Genomic DNA, 19,264 nt, shown 5'->3' with positions numbered 1-19,264 from the left:
ACAAATGTTTGTACTGAGGAAATCGAAAGCTCTCAAATAAATAACCCTAACTTTACATCTCAGGATCTAGAAAAACAAGAACAAAGTACACCCAAAGTTGGCAGGAGTAAGGAAATAACAAAGATCAGAGTGGTAATAAGTGAAATGGAGACCAGAAAAACAATGGAAGGATCAACAAAACTAAGAGCTGTTTTGTTTTCTTTTTTAAGATAAACAAAAATGACTAAGAGTATGTGATTCCTTAGAATGAGGCAGTTGGTACTTATCTCCAGAAGAGATTTGTCTTGTAGGTTTAATATTGCCTGATGGTCTATTTTTTAAAAGGTAAGCCAGAAGTGGATATGTTTATATAGAAATACAATGATTTTTCAGTGTTGGCCTAAAATGGTAAAGCACCATGCAGCCATTCAAATCATCAGGCCATGTCTGGGCACTAGATTTGGCTCATGGGGCTATGAGCTTAGAAAGAAGAGGTGTTTGGAGGGAGTGGGGTCACGAAGAAGAGAGAAAACAGACCATGGTGAAGAAGCTTGAACATTTTATTTATCTACCTTTGATATAGTGAAGGCAGAGCACTTTTAAGACAAATATTTCAAGAGGAATGTCTCTTCCCAGTTTTACCACTGTGACTACTAGTCTTCCCTTATCCTACCATTAAAATGCAGATATATTATGATTAAAATAATTTATATGTACAAATTATACCACAGAAAAATAATTTCATTGCTAATGTAAGCAGGTTAGGAAACTTCATCCAAAATAAGAAAATGAGAGATTTCTGCATTTTCATATTTTAAAGTTGGTATTTTAGCAATATTTTGACAATGGTTATTCCATGTACAATCTTTAGCTATACAACATTAAAAGAAAATTTATTTATTGGCATGCAAAGCATTATGGTTTCAGAATACACATCTTAAATTTACAGAACTTGAAATTTCAAATATCCCACGTGGCTGGCTGGTGATGATCTTGAAGAGTATTGTACTTACTTCCTAGGAATCAAAAAAAAAAAAAAATGGCAGTGATTTAGCACAGCTCTAATACCGAGATGATAAAATTAATTTATCCAAGAAGTAGTTCAGTGATTTGCTTTGATAAAACTTGTTCGTCAAACTTTTCATCTTACAAAGCCCTTAGTCTTTTGAACTCTTCAAACATTTGCATTCAGAGATGACTTATCCTAAAATTCTCCTATCAAGAAATATAAAGTTTATGAATAATTACAAAAAACAATCATAACCTATCAAGATAAGTGGTTAAGTTTTGGTGTTCAGATTTTTACAACAATGTTTACTATATTCAGTATCTAATACTGTGTGTACTGGTTTTTTACTTAGTGCTAAAGTGTCTATATAGATAGTGATTTTTAATGTAACATTAATATGTGAATGACTAAACACATTCGTGTTTTATTCATATCTGTGTTCCTAATGGCTTGTCCCTTGTTGGAACTCAGGAAATGTTTTTGGAATAGGTGGGTGAATGGAGAAGACTGTAATGGTCAAAAATGAGTATAATAATATTTTCTTTAATGATTCCTAATTTTGATTTTATACCAAGAGACAAAATAAAGACCCTCTCCCTGATACAGAGAACAACCTGTAGCCTGTATGATAATATTTATGGAAATTCTGGTTGTTTTCAGAATCAGCTAAAATACAGTTACCTCTCAGTGATTTTGGTCTGAAGCAGCCAGTTTATAAAGTCCCGGGTGGCAAGATCATCAAGAACCGTGTTCATCTCATCAGAGAACGAGCCGTCGGCATGTCTGCGGCGTAATTCTTCAACAATGGCGACTTCTTCTGGGAAACTGAGAAAAAAAGGGTCAAAGGAGGACTTAGTTAAATGTTTTAAGTAACTCCTTACGGATTGCCTGTCCTTGGTAACTCGAGTGAGGATCCCAGGGAAACAGTTTCTATTTCCAGGGGCCTATTAGGAAAAAGCCTCACAGAAACCTGCATGTGGGAAAGGGAATGATTTAGGTAGGAAAGGGTAGGGCTGGGGTGGGAAACCAAACCTGTGTAACTTCTTGCCCTTTTCAATATTCCAGGCTACTTTGAAGATTTTAGTGTACTGGCAGCACAGATGTTATTACTGAGACTTAATTTGTCTGTAACTCAGAAAAACATGTTCTGTCTCCTAAAACTAGTGATTATTTTGAACAGCCTTGCAAAGTGCAGTACGAAGGGATTAAAACTTAGTCTATGCAACGTTTTCTTTTTGAATGGTTTAGTAAAGCAGAATTTTTGGCATTACTTTAAAACACTATAAAAAAACCCTCAATTGTAAGTGACTATTTACCATGAGTTTTATCAGTTTGATCATTCATGTTTTAAAAGTCAGCGACAACACTAGTTTCCTTTTGTCTACGATCTCTTTAAGTCTCAGTGAGCTTGTTTTAAATCTCACTTAAAAAAAAAAAAAAAAGAGTTGAACATGAATTTGCTGCCTCTCATATTTCAAATGTCAATCAAAATGATCAGGAGAAAATGAGATGGTTCAGGAATCTGTTTGGTTGTGGTAAGTTCCAAGAAAGTCCCAAAAGGCTTTAGCTTCATTTTCAACTTTGACAATTTAGTGGTTGTCTATATGACAGCCCTATTAAAAAATGGGCATATCGTTAAATCTATGGGTGTTTCCACCTATCTGTACGTTGAGTGGTGTTTCATTACATGTCTTAAGTTTTGTTCCTTTTCATATTCATCATGTTTTTACCTGAATCCTGACACACACGTATATGGGATCCCACCTGTAAATATTTACAGTCAGACTTTCAGGTTTCAGCACTATGTCTTCTTTTTCCTTATCTCTGGTTTTCCCGAGACAGTTCAAGTTTAAGCTTATTGTCCTGGTACAGTTACCAAAAACATTCTTTTTGTTATCAAGAGTGTCCTGGGTGGACCAATGAACACCCTCATTATAACTCATCTATACTAGAGGGTGATTATTAATTATAAATATTATTAACAATTGCTATAAAAAATAAAACAGAATAGACTTTTGTAGACTATCTCCCACCAATTCAAGTTATCTCCTCACTTTGTGAGACTATACTAATTGCTTCTGTAATCCAGATCCATATATAGATAAGTGTAGTTTAAGTTTTCAGCATCATGCAAAAAAAAAAAAAATGTTAAATAAGAATGTACAGACTTACTCTCGCCTTCCCCGGCCTTTCACCAGCCAAGCAATGAATTCCTTGGCAGCTTGGCCTTCCAAATAAGAACTTACATCACTGGTAAAGGTCCCTTCAGCATGTCTCTCAAATTCATCATGACGTTTGGCAATGTTATTCCTGAAAGAAATGTGAAAGTTAAGTTGAAGATCTGTCTCTTTAGCAATATGGTTCTCACCTTTAAGCAGTGCAGCATTGGGTTCAGGATCCTATGTAGAAGGAAGGGGCTGAGGAAGATCTGGGAGATGAGGGTGGCCAGGGGATCATTCTGAAGCTACATTAATTATCTGGATCCAAGGTTGATGGGAGAGGGCTAGTAACAACAAAGGCGGGCTAAAGCCCCTCCACTCTACCCAGCACACCCGTTTTCACCTCCCCTGTTTGTCTGTGCCATTGATCATTAAGCTGTGTTTACTTCAGTCTCAATATATGTTGGGCTCTTCACTGTGCTGTGCTACTTGCAAGCAAGGCAGCTGTTTGTTATTAGTCCATAAGGGGTCAGAGTTAATGAGATGGTGCAAAGGAAAGCAAAGGATTATCTCAAAATATCATCAAAATGACCACATGATAATAGATTAAAGGGAATGTGTGATGGGCCAGCCATGAGGAAAGCTAAGAAGAGGACTCCATTTTATCCTCCAAGGGTGTACAGAGCCCTTTGTGTAAAAGGGGACAAGCTGCCCTCAGTTTCCCCTAGGTTCTTAAGAAGGTTGATCTTAAACACACAACAGAAATCGCCTGACAAAAAAATTGTTTTCTGTTGGTTTACCCCGTTGTGGCATTCCCTTCCTAGAAGTGAGGACACTTGATTTCATTTTCTCAAATTTGTGATTTCCCACATTTTACCAATGGCCTCATCTGTAGTCCTTGGCAGAGACTTCTCCCAGTGTCTGCTCTGGCCGTGACCGCCATCTTCCTTGCAGCTGCAATTCCTCTTTAAGACCTTTAGGTCAACCACTCTGCCACTCCTTTTTCTCCTGCTGGCTCTGTTCACTCTCTTGCTCTCACTTCCTCTCTCCCTTCTCTATTCTATGCAGACAAATCTATGCCCTTTTCCTGATTTTTAGATTCCTTCAGCTACTTTGTATGCATAACTCCCTTCCCCTTGTTGGCCACCCTCCAAAGAAATTGTGAAATTCCACCATCTCTGTGAAACCCTTGCGGATGATTTCCTCCAGTAGCCTAGATGTAGCAAAAAACCCAACACTGTCAAAGAAAATCCAACATTAAAATGTATGCCTTACGATAGGCTTGTGTTCTTATTTGCCTTCTTCTCTCTTTATGCTGTGCAGCTAGGCTGTAATTTTAAATGTGTATCTTGGATTGTATTCTATAAGAAAAAGACTGCATCTGTTTCCATTCCTTACCATGATAACTTGGCTAGAGGATACTTTTAATATGATCACAGTCATGAGTTTGAACCCTACAAGGGATTGTTGAATTTGCTCTATCCTTTGGTCAGAAATTAGAATCCTAACCTTGCAGGTCCACAAAGTCAACTTCCGATTTTAAAGGGAAATGGGTCAAGACACAGTTGGGAATATCATTTAAAATCTATGTCCCATTGGAGGGTAGGTAAGAGAATTGGAGGGGTAGGGTGGGGAGGACATTCAGAGGAATAATACAAAGGATAGCATAACCAACCTTGAAAATCATCAAAATTGGAAGAGTTTATGGGCATGTTTTGATGAGCATGATAAAAAAAGAAGAAGAAGAAGAAAAAGAAGAAGAAGTAGAAGAAGTCGGGAGAAATTTTAGACATATTTATATAATACATTTGTGTGCAACTTTTGGACCACGTTCAGATCCTTACTTGTTTCTCTTGGTGCTCATCAACCACTGCACAAAATCCTGGGCACGCCTGGAGTCCAGATACTTGCTGTAGTCACTGGTGAATGTGCCCTGGGAATGGCGCTTGTCTTCACTCATCTGATCTGGATCACTGAGCAGGTCTGTCTGAGGAGCTGGGAATGATCTGTGAAGAACAGTAATTGGTGCAAATAAATGTCTTCTTAAGAGTAGAATCCCTTGAACAGCATCTTCTTTACAAAATACTGTACTATATGAAGCTGGAAGGCAGGTGTCTTGAGAATTTCAGTGGGTAGTTCAAAGACACCTTTAGCTTGCCATGGGAATTCCACACTTTTATTGGAATTGAATATACTCTGATTCTGAATTCTAGTAGTAGATTTTTCAACTGGCTTCTCTTTTCTGAAATGGGATTAAAGAAATCTTTTCTTTTCCACTTAATGCATCTACTCATGTTTACACTAAAAATGAAAAAGAGTTCAGTGGCTTCAGTATTTTAAAAGAGTAAAAAATTACACCTCATTTGTTGGACAGCAGCAGATTTATGTCCCTAATTGTGTTTTTGGATATATTAATATAAACAAGTAGCTCAGTGACTTGGTTATATGGTAGCTAATGGTGGAAGAAAGACAAACACTCAAAAAAAAAAAAAAAAGACAAGAAAGTTCACTTGGTCATTTGAAACTGTATGGTGGGTAATATGCATGCCAGTAATCAACAGTTGGTTGGCATGGTAAATTTGGGGAAATACTCAATGTGATTAATACTCAGAAATAGAAATGAGATATTATCTCTACCTGTCAAATTAGTAAAGATTAAATACTGTGGAGGATAGTGTGAAAGAAGTATTTCTATCCTGCTGATGGGAGTGTGTATGTGTGTGACTTTTCTGGAAAGCAAGTTGGCAAGATAATATAAAAAATTTAGACTCATTCAAACCCTTTGACATAGTAATTCTACAACTAGAAATCTATCCTCAGAAAATAGTAAGAAATGTAGGGGAAAATGTTATTTGCAGCATTCTTTGTGGGAAAATTTGAAGAATTCTTAAGTGTTCAATAAAGGAAGAATAACTAGATAAATATTACACATTTATGAGATGAAATAGTATGCAGTCATTAAAGGGTCATACATTTAATAGATATTTTTAATGACATAAGAAAAAATTGGCAATGTAATGAAAAAGAAAAAATAGAAAAAAAGCATAGTACCTGGGATATATTTATGTATAGTGCATAATATTTATGTGCACTGTATAGTGCACATAAAATACAGGAAAGTAATACACCAAATTTTAGAATTCTGAGTAGTTTTCTCTGAATAGTGAAGTTTGAGTACTTGAAAAAATTTTTCATGTTTTTAAAAATTTTCCATCACGAACACATGCTACTTTCACAATTAGCAACCAACCATTATTTTTTAAAAAGAGTAAAAGACACAAAGTTGGTAGAAATAATTAAAATAATCTACTCTACAGTGTGTAATGAACAGATAGATAGGATCAGCTGAAGATGTCAAAGAGCTATAATTTCCTGTGTAACAGATTTTTAACATTGACCACCCCTTTGGTTGTGAGATAGCACACACTCTGATCTATTCTGCAGAAAAGCCTTTATCACAATGATACTTTGAACATTTGGAAAACGTACAGAGTATTTTACTCAGACCTATTCACTAATCATAGCTTTTATGAGCTCTATTCTAACCATAATGTTACGTTAGTTCAAATCTAAGGATTTAATACCTGGATTTCTCCTCTGTGTCTTGAAGGGAAAGTTGCCAGCTGCCTTGTACCAGCATTACAAACAATCCAGCCACAAAGTAAATGCTTTTCATTTTTGCTGCCTGTGGGAACATAGAGTCAGAGGCTTGGACTGGGGGACAGGGGGGAGACCACAAACCGTATTTGAACCCATCAGATTAAATTAATTCGATTTTGACTAAGTAAATATTACAACTAAAAAGAATAAGCTAGTCACCAATTTTACTCTGACCAGGTTCCCAGCTTAATTTCAAATAGTAGATTCTATTTCCCCCCAGATTTTGTTTGGTGACAAAAAGGATACAAAAGATATGTTCCACCCAATTAAAAAAAAAAAAAAAGATGTGTACCACCAACTAAGCTTTTTCATTAGTGTAGGACACTTGTGTTAATGATTAGAAGGCTCATTTCCAGACTTGAAATTAAAAATGTCCATGATAAACATTTAAAATATCTACTGTAGATGATATGCTACATATGGTTAGCCTGAATGGCACCTTATCCATAATGCCACCCCCTTCACTATCAGTCTGGCTTTCAATTAATAGTCCTCCACTTCCAAGCATTTACATTATACTGCATTTCAACCATCTTAAAGCAGCCTCAGGCTACAACTTGGCATACCAGCTGTCGGTTCAGATGTATTATTCATTTATATTTTAAATAGTGTAACTTGGTCTAGACTTTGTAATTATAAAGCGGCCAACAGATTTGAGGTATTTTAGGGTGCTTTGACCTGTTCTAAATTAAAGGGAAAAATCATTTTAAAGACAAGCAATTTGCAACAAGAACTAATGCTTCTGGCAACTTGAACAATCACAACCAAGAAACTAAGAGATCACTGTCATAAAGAAAATTAATGCTTGCTTCTGAAGCCTTGGAAGTCCCCAGGTTGTTTTATAATTGGCCTTAGTCCAGGACGTGTCATTCACTGCTACTGACACCCTAGGCCTGGTTGTACGATACACCTGTTTGCTTGTCTTCATCGCTCAAGCAGATGCCCTGTGAAGCCACTGGATGCCAAGGACATGATGAGGCAGTGTGGATGGGCGGGAATCAACATGAATGCGGGGCAGTCGTGTGTCCCCACAGGGCAAGCTCCTCTATTTAACTGCATGAAAACTTTGAGTCTGATGTTTGTCTTGGAGTTCTCTCTGTTACTTTTGAGACAGACCGTGTCTACCTTGAGAAGTGGGGATTTCAATCCAAGTTTGATTATACTTATCCATAAATAATTTGAATGAGTATTTTTAGCACATGGCATTTGGTCTGAAAGAAAGATTTTACAAATATTATCATTTTAAACTATCAATCTTTTCTTGAACATTCTTGCCATATTTACTATCTTTGGTGCTAAAACATGGAGACCGCAGTACCTGCAATGCTATTTTTTTTCTTTCTTTGAAGTATTGTCTTTGTGGATTAAGTGATCAGTTAGACAAAGCAACAAAATAAGAATTACATATTCATCAGTATTAAGTTACTAATTTTGCATTTTGCTCCACTTCAGTTTACCTCGTTGGCAAACTTCGGAAACTTTATCACATATGCAGGTTGTGTCTTCTGGTTAAAATTCTCAATTGTAAGTTCAGGCTTTGGGGAATTTTTAAAAAATTAAAGCAAGCATTTCTTTTTAGGGTTACCTTACTGTTAAAAAGTCAGTTTAGGGGGAACCTGGGTGGCTCAGTGGGTTAAGCCTCTGCCTTCAGCTCAGGTCATGATCCCAGGGTCCTGGGATTGAGCCTTGCATAGGGCTTTCTGCTCAGCAGGGAGACTGCTTCCCCCTCTTTGCCTGCCTCTCTGCCTACTTGTGATCTCTCTCTGTCAAATAAATGAATACAATCTTGGAAAAAAAAGAAGTCAGTTTAGTCCTAAATAATTCCTTCTACACAAAGTTGCAAAAGATTGGACAATATTTTCTAATATGTTCTATGGAAGCAGATTTAGAACAGGTGGGATTCTGCCACGGTGGGAACTGACCTAAAGAGAAGCAACAGTACAGAAGTGAATATCTGAAGTCCTCTACAGACAATAAAATGAGTTCCACTGAAAAAGAAACTGCTTTTTAAAAATATCATTTCTTTTCATTTAGTGGAAGCCTGCGGAATTGTGAAAATTTTAAGAATAAGATTGTTTGACTGCCACTACTGAGAAAGCTAGTATTTATGTTATTTTAGGTCAAGCTCCTACTCAATAAAAGAAGAATTTTAATCACCCCCCTTCCAGTAGCCTAAAGAGAGAATCTGCAGTTTTTTAAGACCCACACATTTCCAATCAAATGTAGAGGAAAATACCATAACAATAGCATTTTCTTTGTGTAGGAAGTCTTTTAGGAAGATAAACCTTAGACCTTGACAAGGTGACATTATGTTATATCCCCAAATACATTGGTATTGGAGGCCAAATAGGTACTTTTTGATCTGGTTGGTTCATTTCAAAAACATACCATTTCGTCATTTTCTCCATTGAGGATCTTTGTAAAATTGTTCTTCATCCTTAAGAACCTGAATAGGTACTTTAGAACATCTGTTTTGTTTTTTTTTTCCTAAAGAGATTTACTAAAATTTCATTTCAGAATGTGGACATTTTAGATATATTATTTATTATTATTGGTTTTTAATACATAGTAAGGAATTATTAATCAGTGGTTTTACTCAGTTCCATCCAAAGCCTTCCCAATAATTGACTATATTTGTCTTTGCACCAGATATGCTCTGTCTCATTTACAACGAGCTGATTTCATGGACTCGATTTTTTTTTTTGATAGACTTATCAGAAATTTGAATATTTGAAAGATGATGTTGATTCTGCTCTTTTAGAAAACCATAAGTTTTCATTGGTAAGGAGCAATTGCTGTTATAGCTTCTCTAATGGACACATTTCTGCTGAATTTAAAAGGCGCCTTCTGTTCAAAGTAGTATACACATTTATCAAACTCAAGGAAAATATTTATTTTTCAAAATGTTACCACTTATTTAAAAATGCAGTTCTCATAACAGTTAAATCTTATAACAAGGACATTGATTTGAAATCTTTATCTTTCTTTCTATTTTATATCTTTGCATGGAATTGTTATCCCATTCACTGTTCAGCTTCACTAGGTTGAATTAAATATATGTAAATGCATTTTATGTCACTTTTTCATCTCCATTCTGCCCCGTGAACTAATAGCAATAAGGCTTAAGATGAAAAAACAGGACTTCATTCATAATACTTTGCCTCCTTAAAAATACCTATCAGCACCCCAAGCAGGATTTACAGTCTTGCGGTCCCTCACTGGTCATCTTACCTTCTGACTGGAACAGAGCAGGTGGAGAGAGACCAAGCCCCCTTTTCGGACCTCTGGATGTGCTTTGTCCTGAGCCCTGTACTTGTGCAGCCGAGCCCACTGGGTTTATATACTCTCAGCGTTGTTCAGACTCACAGATATTACGCTGACAATATAAATTTCTCATCTGTAAATAATGAGTTTTTGTTACAAACGATTTCACTCGCCCACTCACTTTGCTCATCTGCATTCTATGCGTATGCTGGGTGGGGCCTCTGGGACCAGGAAACTTTTTATTTACTCTCCTGCTTCTTTTCGTTGTTGTTGTTGGGAATGGAAAAGGGCAATTTGGAAATTCACCCTTCACTGTCAGTCAGGCATGAAAATCACTTAAGTACTCTAAAGTGAATTCTGATGCCGAAGACAAAAAACAAAAAACAAAAACCACCAAACATGGAAATTACATGGTTTATGGCTGATCTCACTCTGAGCAGGGCCTCATTGGAGGGTCTTACAAGTCCTTTCTTTTGCTGTCTAGTTATGAGACACTTATCTGAATGCAATAACCAGTTCATTCTATCACCTACCCAAATAATAAATCATTCACTCAACACATACTCAATAAGAATCTTCTCATCCCCACCCTATGGAATTAATTTGTATTATTTTGGAGGGGAATTTTTAAAAAGATCGCTTAAGACCTAATGTGCCCTGTTGTAGCAAACTGGATTCAGGCAGAAAGAATAAAGCAAAATGAGGATTAAACATCCGAGATAGGTGATGATAATAAGACAGGAACTCATACTTCTTTTTTCTTATGTTGGATACATAAAGACTAACTGTGTTGATAAGAGACCCTGACACTAATTCATAAAAGAACAAATTTGAGGAAAACTCTTGACATGAGATGCATACTGTCACATTTCCTGAGTTTTGTGATCTGCCATTTAGGAATCTAATGATGCATAAGATTTAGCAGATGTGAGTTTGGCCATTTTAGAGAAAGAGAAAAACGCGAAATGACCTGGACAGGCAGCATGAGAACAGTGTCGGTGTAATTCGATTTTGGTCTGGCTCCTGTCCACAAACTGTGGGACCATGGTCAAGTCACACACTCTCCTAGTGCCTCAGCTTCTTCACCTGCAAAATGAGAGGATTGGTCACAAGAGCCTTGTAAGATAAAACTGTGATTCCATATGACAAAATTATTGCCATATCTCCTAGCTAGATTCCAGTATTTGGATATCATCAACTGCATGACAAAGCGGATGACTCGTACGGAAGTAAATCGTGGAAGCAACTGGAGAAACATCTCATTTTTCACCTGTGGATTGGACCCACTGTTGGATATAGAGCCAGTTAAAGGCCATAGAGATAAGTTCTATGTGAAATTGGGAGACCTCAGGAAGAGAAGAAGAGAGTTAGTGCTGGAGGTTACTGATGGTGATTCAAAGTGTGGTCCCAAAACCCACATCACCTGGGAGCTTGCTAGGAATGCAGACACTCAGGCCCAAACCCAGACTTACCCAATAAGAATCTGCATTTTACCAAGATTCCCAGGCAATTCATATGCATATTAAAGTCTTAGAAGTATGGCTGCATAAAATACCTATCTTGTTTTCTTTTCTCAACGCTTGCTGGTATTTTCACCGGAGGATTGCTTCTTAGCACTGCCAGCAGGGGGGGCGAAAGAGCAAGAAAGGTGGCCCTCCTCTGGACAGTCTGGATTAACACTTAAAAACAGAGAAATGGCTTTAAAGTGTAGATAGCTTACTATGGAGTTGTTCTTCCCTCTTCCCTCCTGAGTATACTGGCTATATTTGTAGTAATTGTTTGACATTCAGTTCTATTATTCCTCTTTGCCTATTTGAATAGATGTCTCTTCAGTCCTCTGTGTCTATCTTCTTTTCAGATGTTGTCTGTTTCTGGAGCAGTCCTAACGGGGGAGGGGGGAGGGAGTGGGCACGGGGCGCGGGGGGGGGGGGTTGTGGGGGAGAAGAGGTGTCTGGAGATGTTGTATAAAAGCCCTTAACCCAGCACCTGGCTTTGTTCCCTTCCAATATCTTACTACAAAACTTCTTTCCTTCCACTGCACTTGCTTTCTATTACTTCAGAAGGAACTATCCCAAGTTCTTTGAGGAAATTTCCTCTGGCTTCATCTCCAGCCCCCCTACACTGGTTCTTGGCAGTCCCCAATACCATTAATAACAAACATTCTGAAAATGCAGAGGCATTCCAAGCCTCATTGTACAGAGCACTGTTCTCCTACTTAGCAGGGGCAGAGCAGTCTCCTTGATGGACATCATATTATCAGAAATCAAGACAAACATCAATACAATTGTGGGCTTGTGGATCTTCTTCCAATGACTGCTCCACACCAGCTTCCACTTGGCCTTCCATTCCCATCACAACAGTTATTTGGTCATTCAGATGCGAGGCAAAGAAAGTGGGGTCCTTATAGTTAAATGACTAGTGTTAAATAGTTTGTCTGGAAGCAGGGAAATTATGGGATATGCCATCTAGAGTTTTCCCATCAGACTACAGGAGATACTTAATGGCTGCCAGGAGGCACTGCCACATCCTAGCTATGATATACTTTCCTGAAACATCAGTTTGACTTAATAGAAGTAATATAAAACATAATTATTATATGGAGTAGTACAAAAATATGCATCAAATTTTAAGGTAGAATAAGGTATCTATTCAAAGATTACTTGCCTTCTTTATGATGCTTAGGAGCTGGGACAACTTTTATGGCTTAAAACCTATGGTGTTGCAAGAGATCACATGTTTAGAAGGGCCCTGTGCTTGGCCTAATACTCTGCTCCAATCATCTTGAAATTCTTAATAACTTTTGAATAAGGGCATTTTTGTTTTGCACTTTGTCCCACAAATTATGTAGTGGGTTCTTCTTAGGACCTCACCTTATGAAATCATGGATTACAGGAGTTTTGTATGTTTATTTTGCTAAGCTGTTCAGAATAGTTGGTTGAAATATTTGAGAGTGGCAAAGATCACTACTCTCTGGTAGCAAGACTATGGACAAGGAGTTTTCTCTTGCATGAACAATGGGAGCACAACATGTTATAGCATGTTTGGGGGCACAATTTGACAATATTACAAAATTACAAATATTTACAACCCCTGGCCTCATAAGGCTAAAGCATCACTCTGAAAGTTTATCCCAACTTTATTACTACATATGTATGTAATGATGTAGGTACAAGGCTCTTCATTGCAGCATTGTGTATAATAATAACAAGTTGGAACCATCAATAGAGCAGGGTTCAGAAAAATCAATGAGGAAGCTCTTTATTCACCAATATAGAAAGACTCCAAGATATATTGTTAGGTGAAAATAGGGAGGGGCATTTTGGAAATACATAGTAGGCCACTTTTGAGTTAGGAGAGGGAATGGGACAAATATATGTTTATTTAATCACTGCATTTAAAATAATTGGAAGAATGCACAAGAAACTAATGGAAGCACTCAGCTGCAGTATGGACCAGTGAGGTAGACAGAAACAGATGCCAAGAATGCTTCTCAATATATACTTGTTATACTTTGGGGGTTTTTGTCCACTTGGTTTAATTATCAATTCAAAATAACAAAGAAATACAATATAAAAAGAAGTGACAGCACAACCACTCTGAGAAGAGGTTAAATACCTCTTCCTGAATAATTACCCTTTGACCTAGTAATTTCACTCAAGAGAAATGAAAATATTTATCTACAAAAAGACTTACAAAAACATTCACAGGAGCTTTCTAGCTATAGCTAAGATTGGAAACAATTGTCAGAAAGTAAAATATTACACAAACTGTGGTATGGAATTTATACAGTGGAATACTACTGAACAACAATAACAAAAAAGAATGAAAAACTGGTACTGGCACCAATGTGGATGAATTTCACAGATATGCTGAGTGAGGACTCACAAAAATACTGCATACTGGATGAATCTGTTTTTAGAAGTTCAAGAACAGGCAAAACTAAGATTAAAAAATCAGATTTATATAAATTTGATTTATATAAATTTTAACTAAAAGAAAAAAATTGTATAACTTAAAAAGAGAGGGTCCCTGGGTGGTACAGTTGGTTAAATGTGTGACTCTTGCTTTCAGCTCAGGTCATGATCGCAGGGTCCTGGCATAGAGCCCTGCATCAGGCTCCATGCTCAGTGTGGAGTGTGCCTGAGATTCTCTCTCTCCCTCCCTGCCCCTCCTGCTAAAATGAAATTAAATAAATAAGTAAATAATATCTTTTAAAAACACAAAAATAAAAAGAGCTGTTGGTCGAAGTATAAATCACATTAGCATGGCTGAATACTGACAATTGTTGAGTTGGCTGGTAAGTAAACAGGATTTATTATGTGATTCTGCTTATACCACGTAAGTATGAATCTTCCCCCAAAATAAGTCAAATGAAAACTATAATAAAATAAGTGTGGCGTGGGGAATTAGCACTAATCAATCAGTTCCTTTGAAAGCCAGAGTTTGACCTTTCACCCTGTAGGACAACATCATATGAAATAATATCCACATTATAGTGGTCCCAGAAGAAGAAGAAGAGAGAAAGGGATAGAAAAATTATTTGAAGAAATAATGGCTGAAAACTTCCCTAAACTGGGGAAGGAAAAGGACATCCAGCTCCAGAAAGAACAGAGAGTTCTAAACAAGATGGACCCAAAGAGATCCACACAAACACAAGTTATAATCAAACTGTCAAACATTAAAGAGGAAGAGAGAATATTAAAAGCAATAAGAAAGAAACAACTTGCTATATAAAAGGGAACCCCTGTAAGATTATCACCTAATATTTCAACAAAAATTTTGTAGGCCAGAGGGAGTAGCATGAATATTCAAATAGCTAAAAAGAAATATTCCATGTGCACTAGAAAAGAATGTATATTCTGCTGTTTTTGGATGGAATGTTCTGTATATATGTATTAAGTCCATCTGGTCTAATATGTCTTTTAAGGCCAATGTTTCCTTATTGCTTTTCTGTCTGGATGATCTATCCATTGATATAAGTGGGGTATTAAAGTCTCCTGTTATTATTGCATTGCTGTCCATTTCACCTTTTAGGTCTGTTAATATTTGCTTTATAGATTTAGGTGCCCCTATATTGGGTGAATAAATATTTACAGATTTTATATCCTCTGGTTGGATTGACCCCTTTATCATTACACAATAATACCCTTCTTTGTCTTTAATCATGCTCTTTATTTTAAAATCTATTTTGTCTAATACAAATGTAACTACCCCAGCTTTCTTTTTGCTTCCTTTTGCATGGGATATCTTTTCTTATCCCTTCACTTTCAGTCTGTGTGTGTTGTTAGATCTGAAGTGAGTCTTTTGTAGGTAACACATAGATGCGTCTTGGTTGGTTCTTTTGTCCACTCAGTCACTCTATACTTCTTAATTGGAACATTTAGTCCATTTACAATTACTGACAGGAATGTATTTATTGCTATTTTGTTGGTGATTTTCTGGCTTTTTTTGTAGTTTCTCTCTGTTCCTTTTCTCTTGTCTTGTTTTCTTCTCTTGTTATTTGGTGATTGTCTTTAGTGTTATGTCTGGATTCCTTTCTCATTTTCATTTGTGTATCTACTACAGATTTTTGCTTTGTATGTATGTATAGATTTTTATTTTGTTTCTTAACTAACTATTACACTTAAAATTTTAGTATTTTCTGTCTTTCAATCTTCATATTAGATTTACAAGCGATTAATCCACTAACTTTATTAGGTATTTGCATTTGACGGTGTTATCTTCACCTTTATATGTAGTTATCAGTTTGTGGTTTTTCCTTTTGGCTTAAAGAAGTCCTTTTACCATTTCTTGTAAGGTCACTTTAGTGATGATAAACTCCTATTTTTTTTTTTTTTGAAGGATAGCTAGTGTATTAGGTCAGAAAAGAAGTCTCAATAAACTTAAAAATATTGAAATTATACCAAACATCTTTTCAGACCACAATGGTATAAAACTAAAAATCAATCATAGGAAGAAAACTGGAAAAATCACAAATATGTGAAGATTAAACAACGTGGTACTGAACAACTAATGGTTCAACAAAGTAATCAAAGGAGAAATTTAAAAACGCCTGGAGACAAAATAAAAATGGAAATACAACAGTCTGAAATCTGTGGTATACAGCAAAAACAGTTTTTAGAGGGAAGTTTAAATATAACCTACTTCAACAAATAAGAAAAATCTCAAATAAACAATCTAGCTCTACACCTCAAGGAACTAGGGAAAAAATAATTTAAAAAGCATAAAGTTGAAGCAGAAGGAAGGAAATAATAAAGATTAGAGAAGAAATAAATGACAATAGAAAAGATCAATAAAATTAAGAGTTGTTCTTTGAAAAGATAAACGGAATTGACAAACCTTTAACTGGACTCACCAAGAGGGGAAAAAGAGGGCACAAGAAAATAAAATCAAAAATGAAAGAGGAGAAGATGTAAGATATTAAAACAAAAATGAAGACACAAATAAATGAAAAGATATTCTATGCTCATGGACTGGTAGAATTAACATTATTAAAAGGTTCATAGTCTCGAAAGCAATCTATAGGTTCAATGAAATCCCTATCGAAATTCCAGTACCATTCCAATGTATTTTCACAGACCTAGAACACATAATTTAAAAATTTGTATGGAATCGTAAATAATTCTGAATAGCCAAAGAGATCTTGAGAAAGAAAAAAGCTGGTGATATCATGCTCCCTAATTTCAAACTATATTACAAGATTATAGTAACCAAACAGTATGGTATTGGCATAAAAACAGACCCATAGATCAATGAAACAGAATAGAGTCCAGAAATAAAATCTCACATATATGGTCAATTAATTGTTGACAGAGGAGGCAAAAATATACAAATAATGAAAAGACAGTCTCTTCAAGAAATGGTGTTGAAAAACTGAACAGCCACATGCAAAGAATAAAATTGGACCACTAACACCATACAGAAAAATTAACTCAAAATGAATTAAAGACTTGAATATAAGACCTGAAACCACGAAAATCTTAGAAGAAAACACACAAGTGGTAAGCCCTAATATCCTGATGAATATTTTTGGATCTGACTCCAGAGGCAAGGGCAACAAAAGCAAAAATAAACAAATAGGAATGCATGGGACTACATCAAACTAAAACAACTTCTGCATGCTGAAGGAAACCATGGACAAAACACAAGACAACTACTAAATCGGAGATATATATCTGATAGGGAGTTAATATTTAACATATACAAACAACTCACACAACTCAACAATGAAAGAACAACTTGATTTAAAAAATGGGCAGAGGATCTGAATAGACATTTTTCCAAAGAAGACAGACAGACATGTTCAATAGGTACGTGAAAACATGTTAAACATCACTAATCAGCAGTGAAATGCAAGTCAAAACTACAATAAGGTATCACCTCACATCTATCAGACTGGCTATTATCAAAAAGACAAGAAACAACAAGTACTGGAGAGGATGTGCAGAAGAGGGAACTCTTGTACACTGTTGCTGGGAATGTAAATTAGTGCAGCCACTGTGGAAAACAGTATGGAGATTCCTCAAGAAATTAAAAATAGAACCACCATATGATACAGTTATTCCACTTCTGAGTATTTATTTAAAGAGTATGAAAACACTAATTTGAAAACATATTGAAATATGCACCCCTATGCTGATTATTAGTTACAATGGCCTAGATATAGAAACAAGTGTCCATCGATAAATGAATGGATTCCACACACAATGGAATACATGCATACTCTCACACACACAACAAAATCCTACTCAACTATAATAAAAGAAGAAAATCTTGCCGTATGTGACAACGTGGATGGACTTCCAAGGTACTATGCTAAGTGAACCAAGTCAGGTAGAGAAAGCAAAAACCATATGATTTCACTTAAATGTGAAATCTGAAAAACGAAACAAATGAACAAAGAAAATAAAAATAAACTCACAGATAGAGTCTATATTGGTGATTTTTACAGGGGAAGGGGATTGGAGGCAGGCAGAGGAGTGAAGGGGCTCAGTTTAATGGTCATGGATGGTGGTAACTAGACTTGTGATCACTGTGTAGTATACACAAACACTGAATTACACTGTGGTACCCTTGAAACTTATATAATGTTATTTACCAATTTAGCCTTAAGAAAAAAGAAGAGTTTGACCCCTTAGTTACAAGCATGAGCTAGATAAAATCAATGTAGTCTGGAGACACATGGTAGCAACAAAACCTGGAGGTGAAAGGAAGCACAGGACAGGAGCTGGATAACAGAAAAAGAACTACAGGGAAGGTAGTGGAAGGGACCCACCATTCACAGGTAAGGGAATGATGACTACAGCTCCTTCCTCCTCTATCTTCTCCCAGGCCTGTCCTGAGGGTAGGTATACCTCTGCTCTGTTATAGAAGACTCAGGGGTGATGGGTAAAATTGCCTTGAGTTTGAGGCTCCTTTTTGCTTCTCAGAGGTAATCCTTTCCATACGCCATGTTCTTTGTAGGTTAGAACACTCCTTTCCACAACAATGGTCTTCTGAAAATAGGCGTGAGCCTTCACAAATAAATAAATAGATAAATAAACACATACATACATAAATAAGGTATAGTACATGAGAGAAAAGTTCACATTATTTTTTTTTTTTTAGCTTTGAAGGAAAAAACATACTCATTTGACCATAGCCTTTGAAAATGTAAAAACTGAGTACACAGAATGCGATAATCAAACGTCTTTACCTGCTTGTGAGGGACTCGATGGGCTCGGGGATCCAGGGGCTGTAAAGGAGGATCTTCCAGGGGATATTCTGAGTTTGCCAGAGGATGTGAGAAGTATCCTTACCGAAAAACACTGAAGAAACAGTTCGTGACCCATCCATCTGGAAGGATTCAGAGGAAGCCTGCTGGGTCAGGGAATGTTCAGTGTTAAGATAATCGGATCATCTTCCTGCCCTGAGGCTCGGAGACCCTATAGAGAGACCCGCTCACAAGTCTGAGCAGGGGACTGTGTCGCATCATGGCTTTGCATACATTGATTTTATCTTTTGCTAGATCCCTGGTATAATGAGATGTTTAAAATTGTTCTAAGTTTCATTTGTTATTTTTATTCATAAAGGGAACAAGAGAGAGAAAGAAAACAAAATCACATTTGTACAAAATAATCTTATCTCATAATTTATAAGCAGAATATATATTTATATGTATAAATACATATATATCATTGAATACATGTGTTAT

General features: G+C 36.4%; 1 protein-coding gene and 1 long non-coding RNA gene across 3 annotated transcripts; both read right to left on the bottom strand.

Annotated features, from left to right (window-relative positions):
- Positions 1 to 521: 521 nt before the first annotated feature.
- GCG (glucagon) lies at positions 522 to 10,154 on the bottom strand. 2 transcript variants are annotated; one of them, XM_004743954.3, is made up of 6 exons: positions 10,039 to 10,154; positions 6,732 to 6,832; positions 4,992 to 5,153; positions 3,161 to 3,298; positions 1,670 to 1,813; positions 522 to 995 (listed from the first exon to the last, which is right to left on the bottom strand). In XM_004743954.3, the coding sequence occupies exons 2-6, from the start codon at positions 6,821 to 6,823 to the stop codon at positions 989 to 991; spliced, it is 543 nt and encodes a 180-aa protein (XP_004744011.1). In that variant the 5' UTR covers positions 6,824 to 6,832; positions 10,039 to 10,154; the 3' UTR covers positions 522 to 988. The 2 variants fall into 2 exon arrangements, with proteins under 2 accessions (XP_004744011.1, XP_004744012.1); XM_004743955.3 differs by lacking the exon at positions 522 to 995 and having other exon boundaries at positions 1,666 to 1,813.
- An 895-nt stretch (positions 10,155 to 11,049) lies between these two features.
- LOC123388016 lies at positions 11,050 to 19,046 on the bottom strand. Its single transcript, XR_006602561.1, has 3 exons — positions 18,767 to 19,046; positions 18,347 to 18,584; positions 11,050 to 11,157 (listed from the first exon to the last, which is right to left on the bottom strand). It is a non-coding gene; the product is annotated as an uncharacterized LOC123388016 (long non-coding RNA).
- Between the last annotated feature and the right edge of the window lie 218 nt (positions 19,047 to 19,264).

Source organism: Mustela putorius, unplaced genomic scaffold, assembly GCF_011764305.1.
Source record: "Mustela putorius furo isolate JIRA1106 unplaced genomic scaffold, ASM1176430v1.1 tig00003869_pilon_pilon_pilon, whole genome shotgun sequence".
Taxonomy (NCBI): Eukaryota; Metazoa; Chordata; class Mammalia; order Carnivora; family Mustelidae; genus Mustela; species Mustela putorius.
Note: the sequence above shows the minus strand (reverse complement) of the source record. Positions and strands in the feature narration are given on the sequence as shown.

Coding starts and splice junctions, on each gene's coding strand:
- GCG (XM_004743954.3), bottom strand. CDS start 6,823: ATGAAAAGCATTTACTTTGTGGCTGGATTGTTTGTAATGCTGGTACAA. Junction 5,154..6,731: donor GACACAGAGGAGAAATCCAG/GTATTAAATCCT, acceptor TGTTCTTCACAG/ATCATTCCCAGCTCCTCAGA. Junction 3,299..4,991: donor ATGAGCACCAAGAGAAACAA/GTAAGGATCTGA, acceptor CATTTCTTTCAG/GAATAACATTGCCAAACGTC.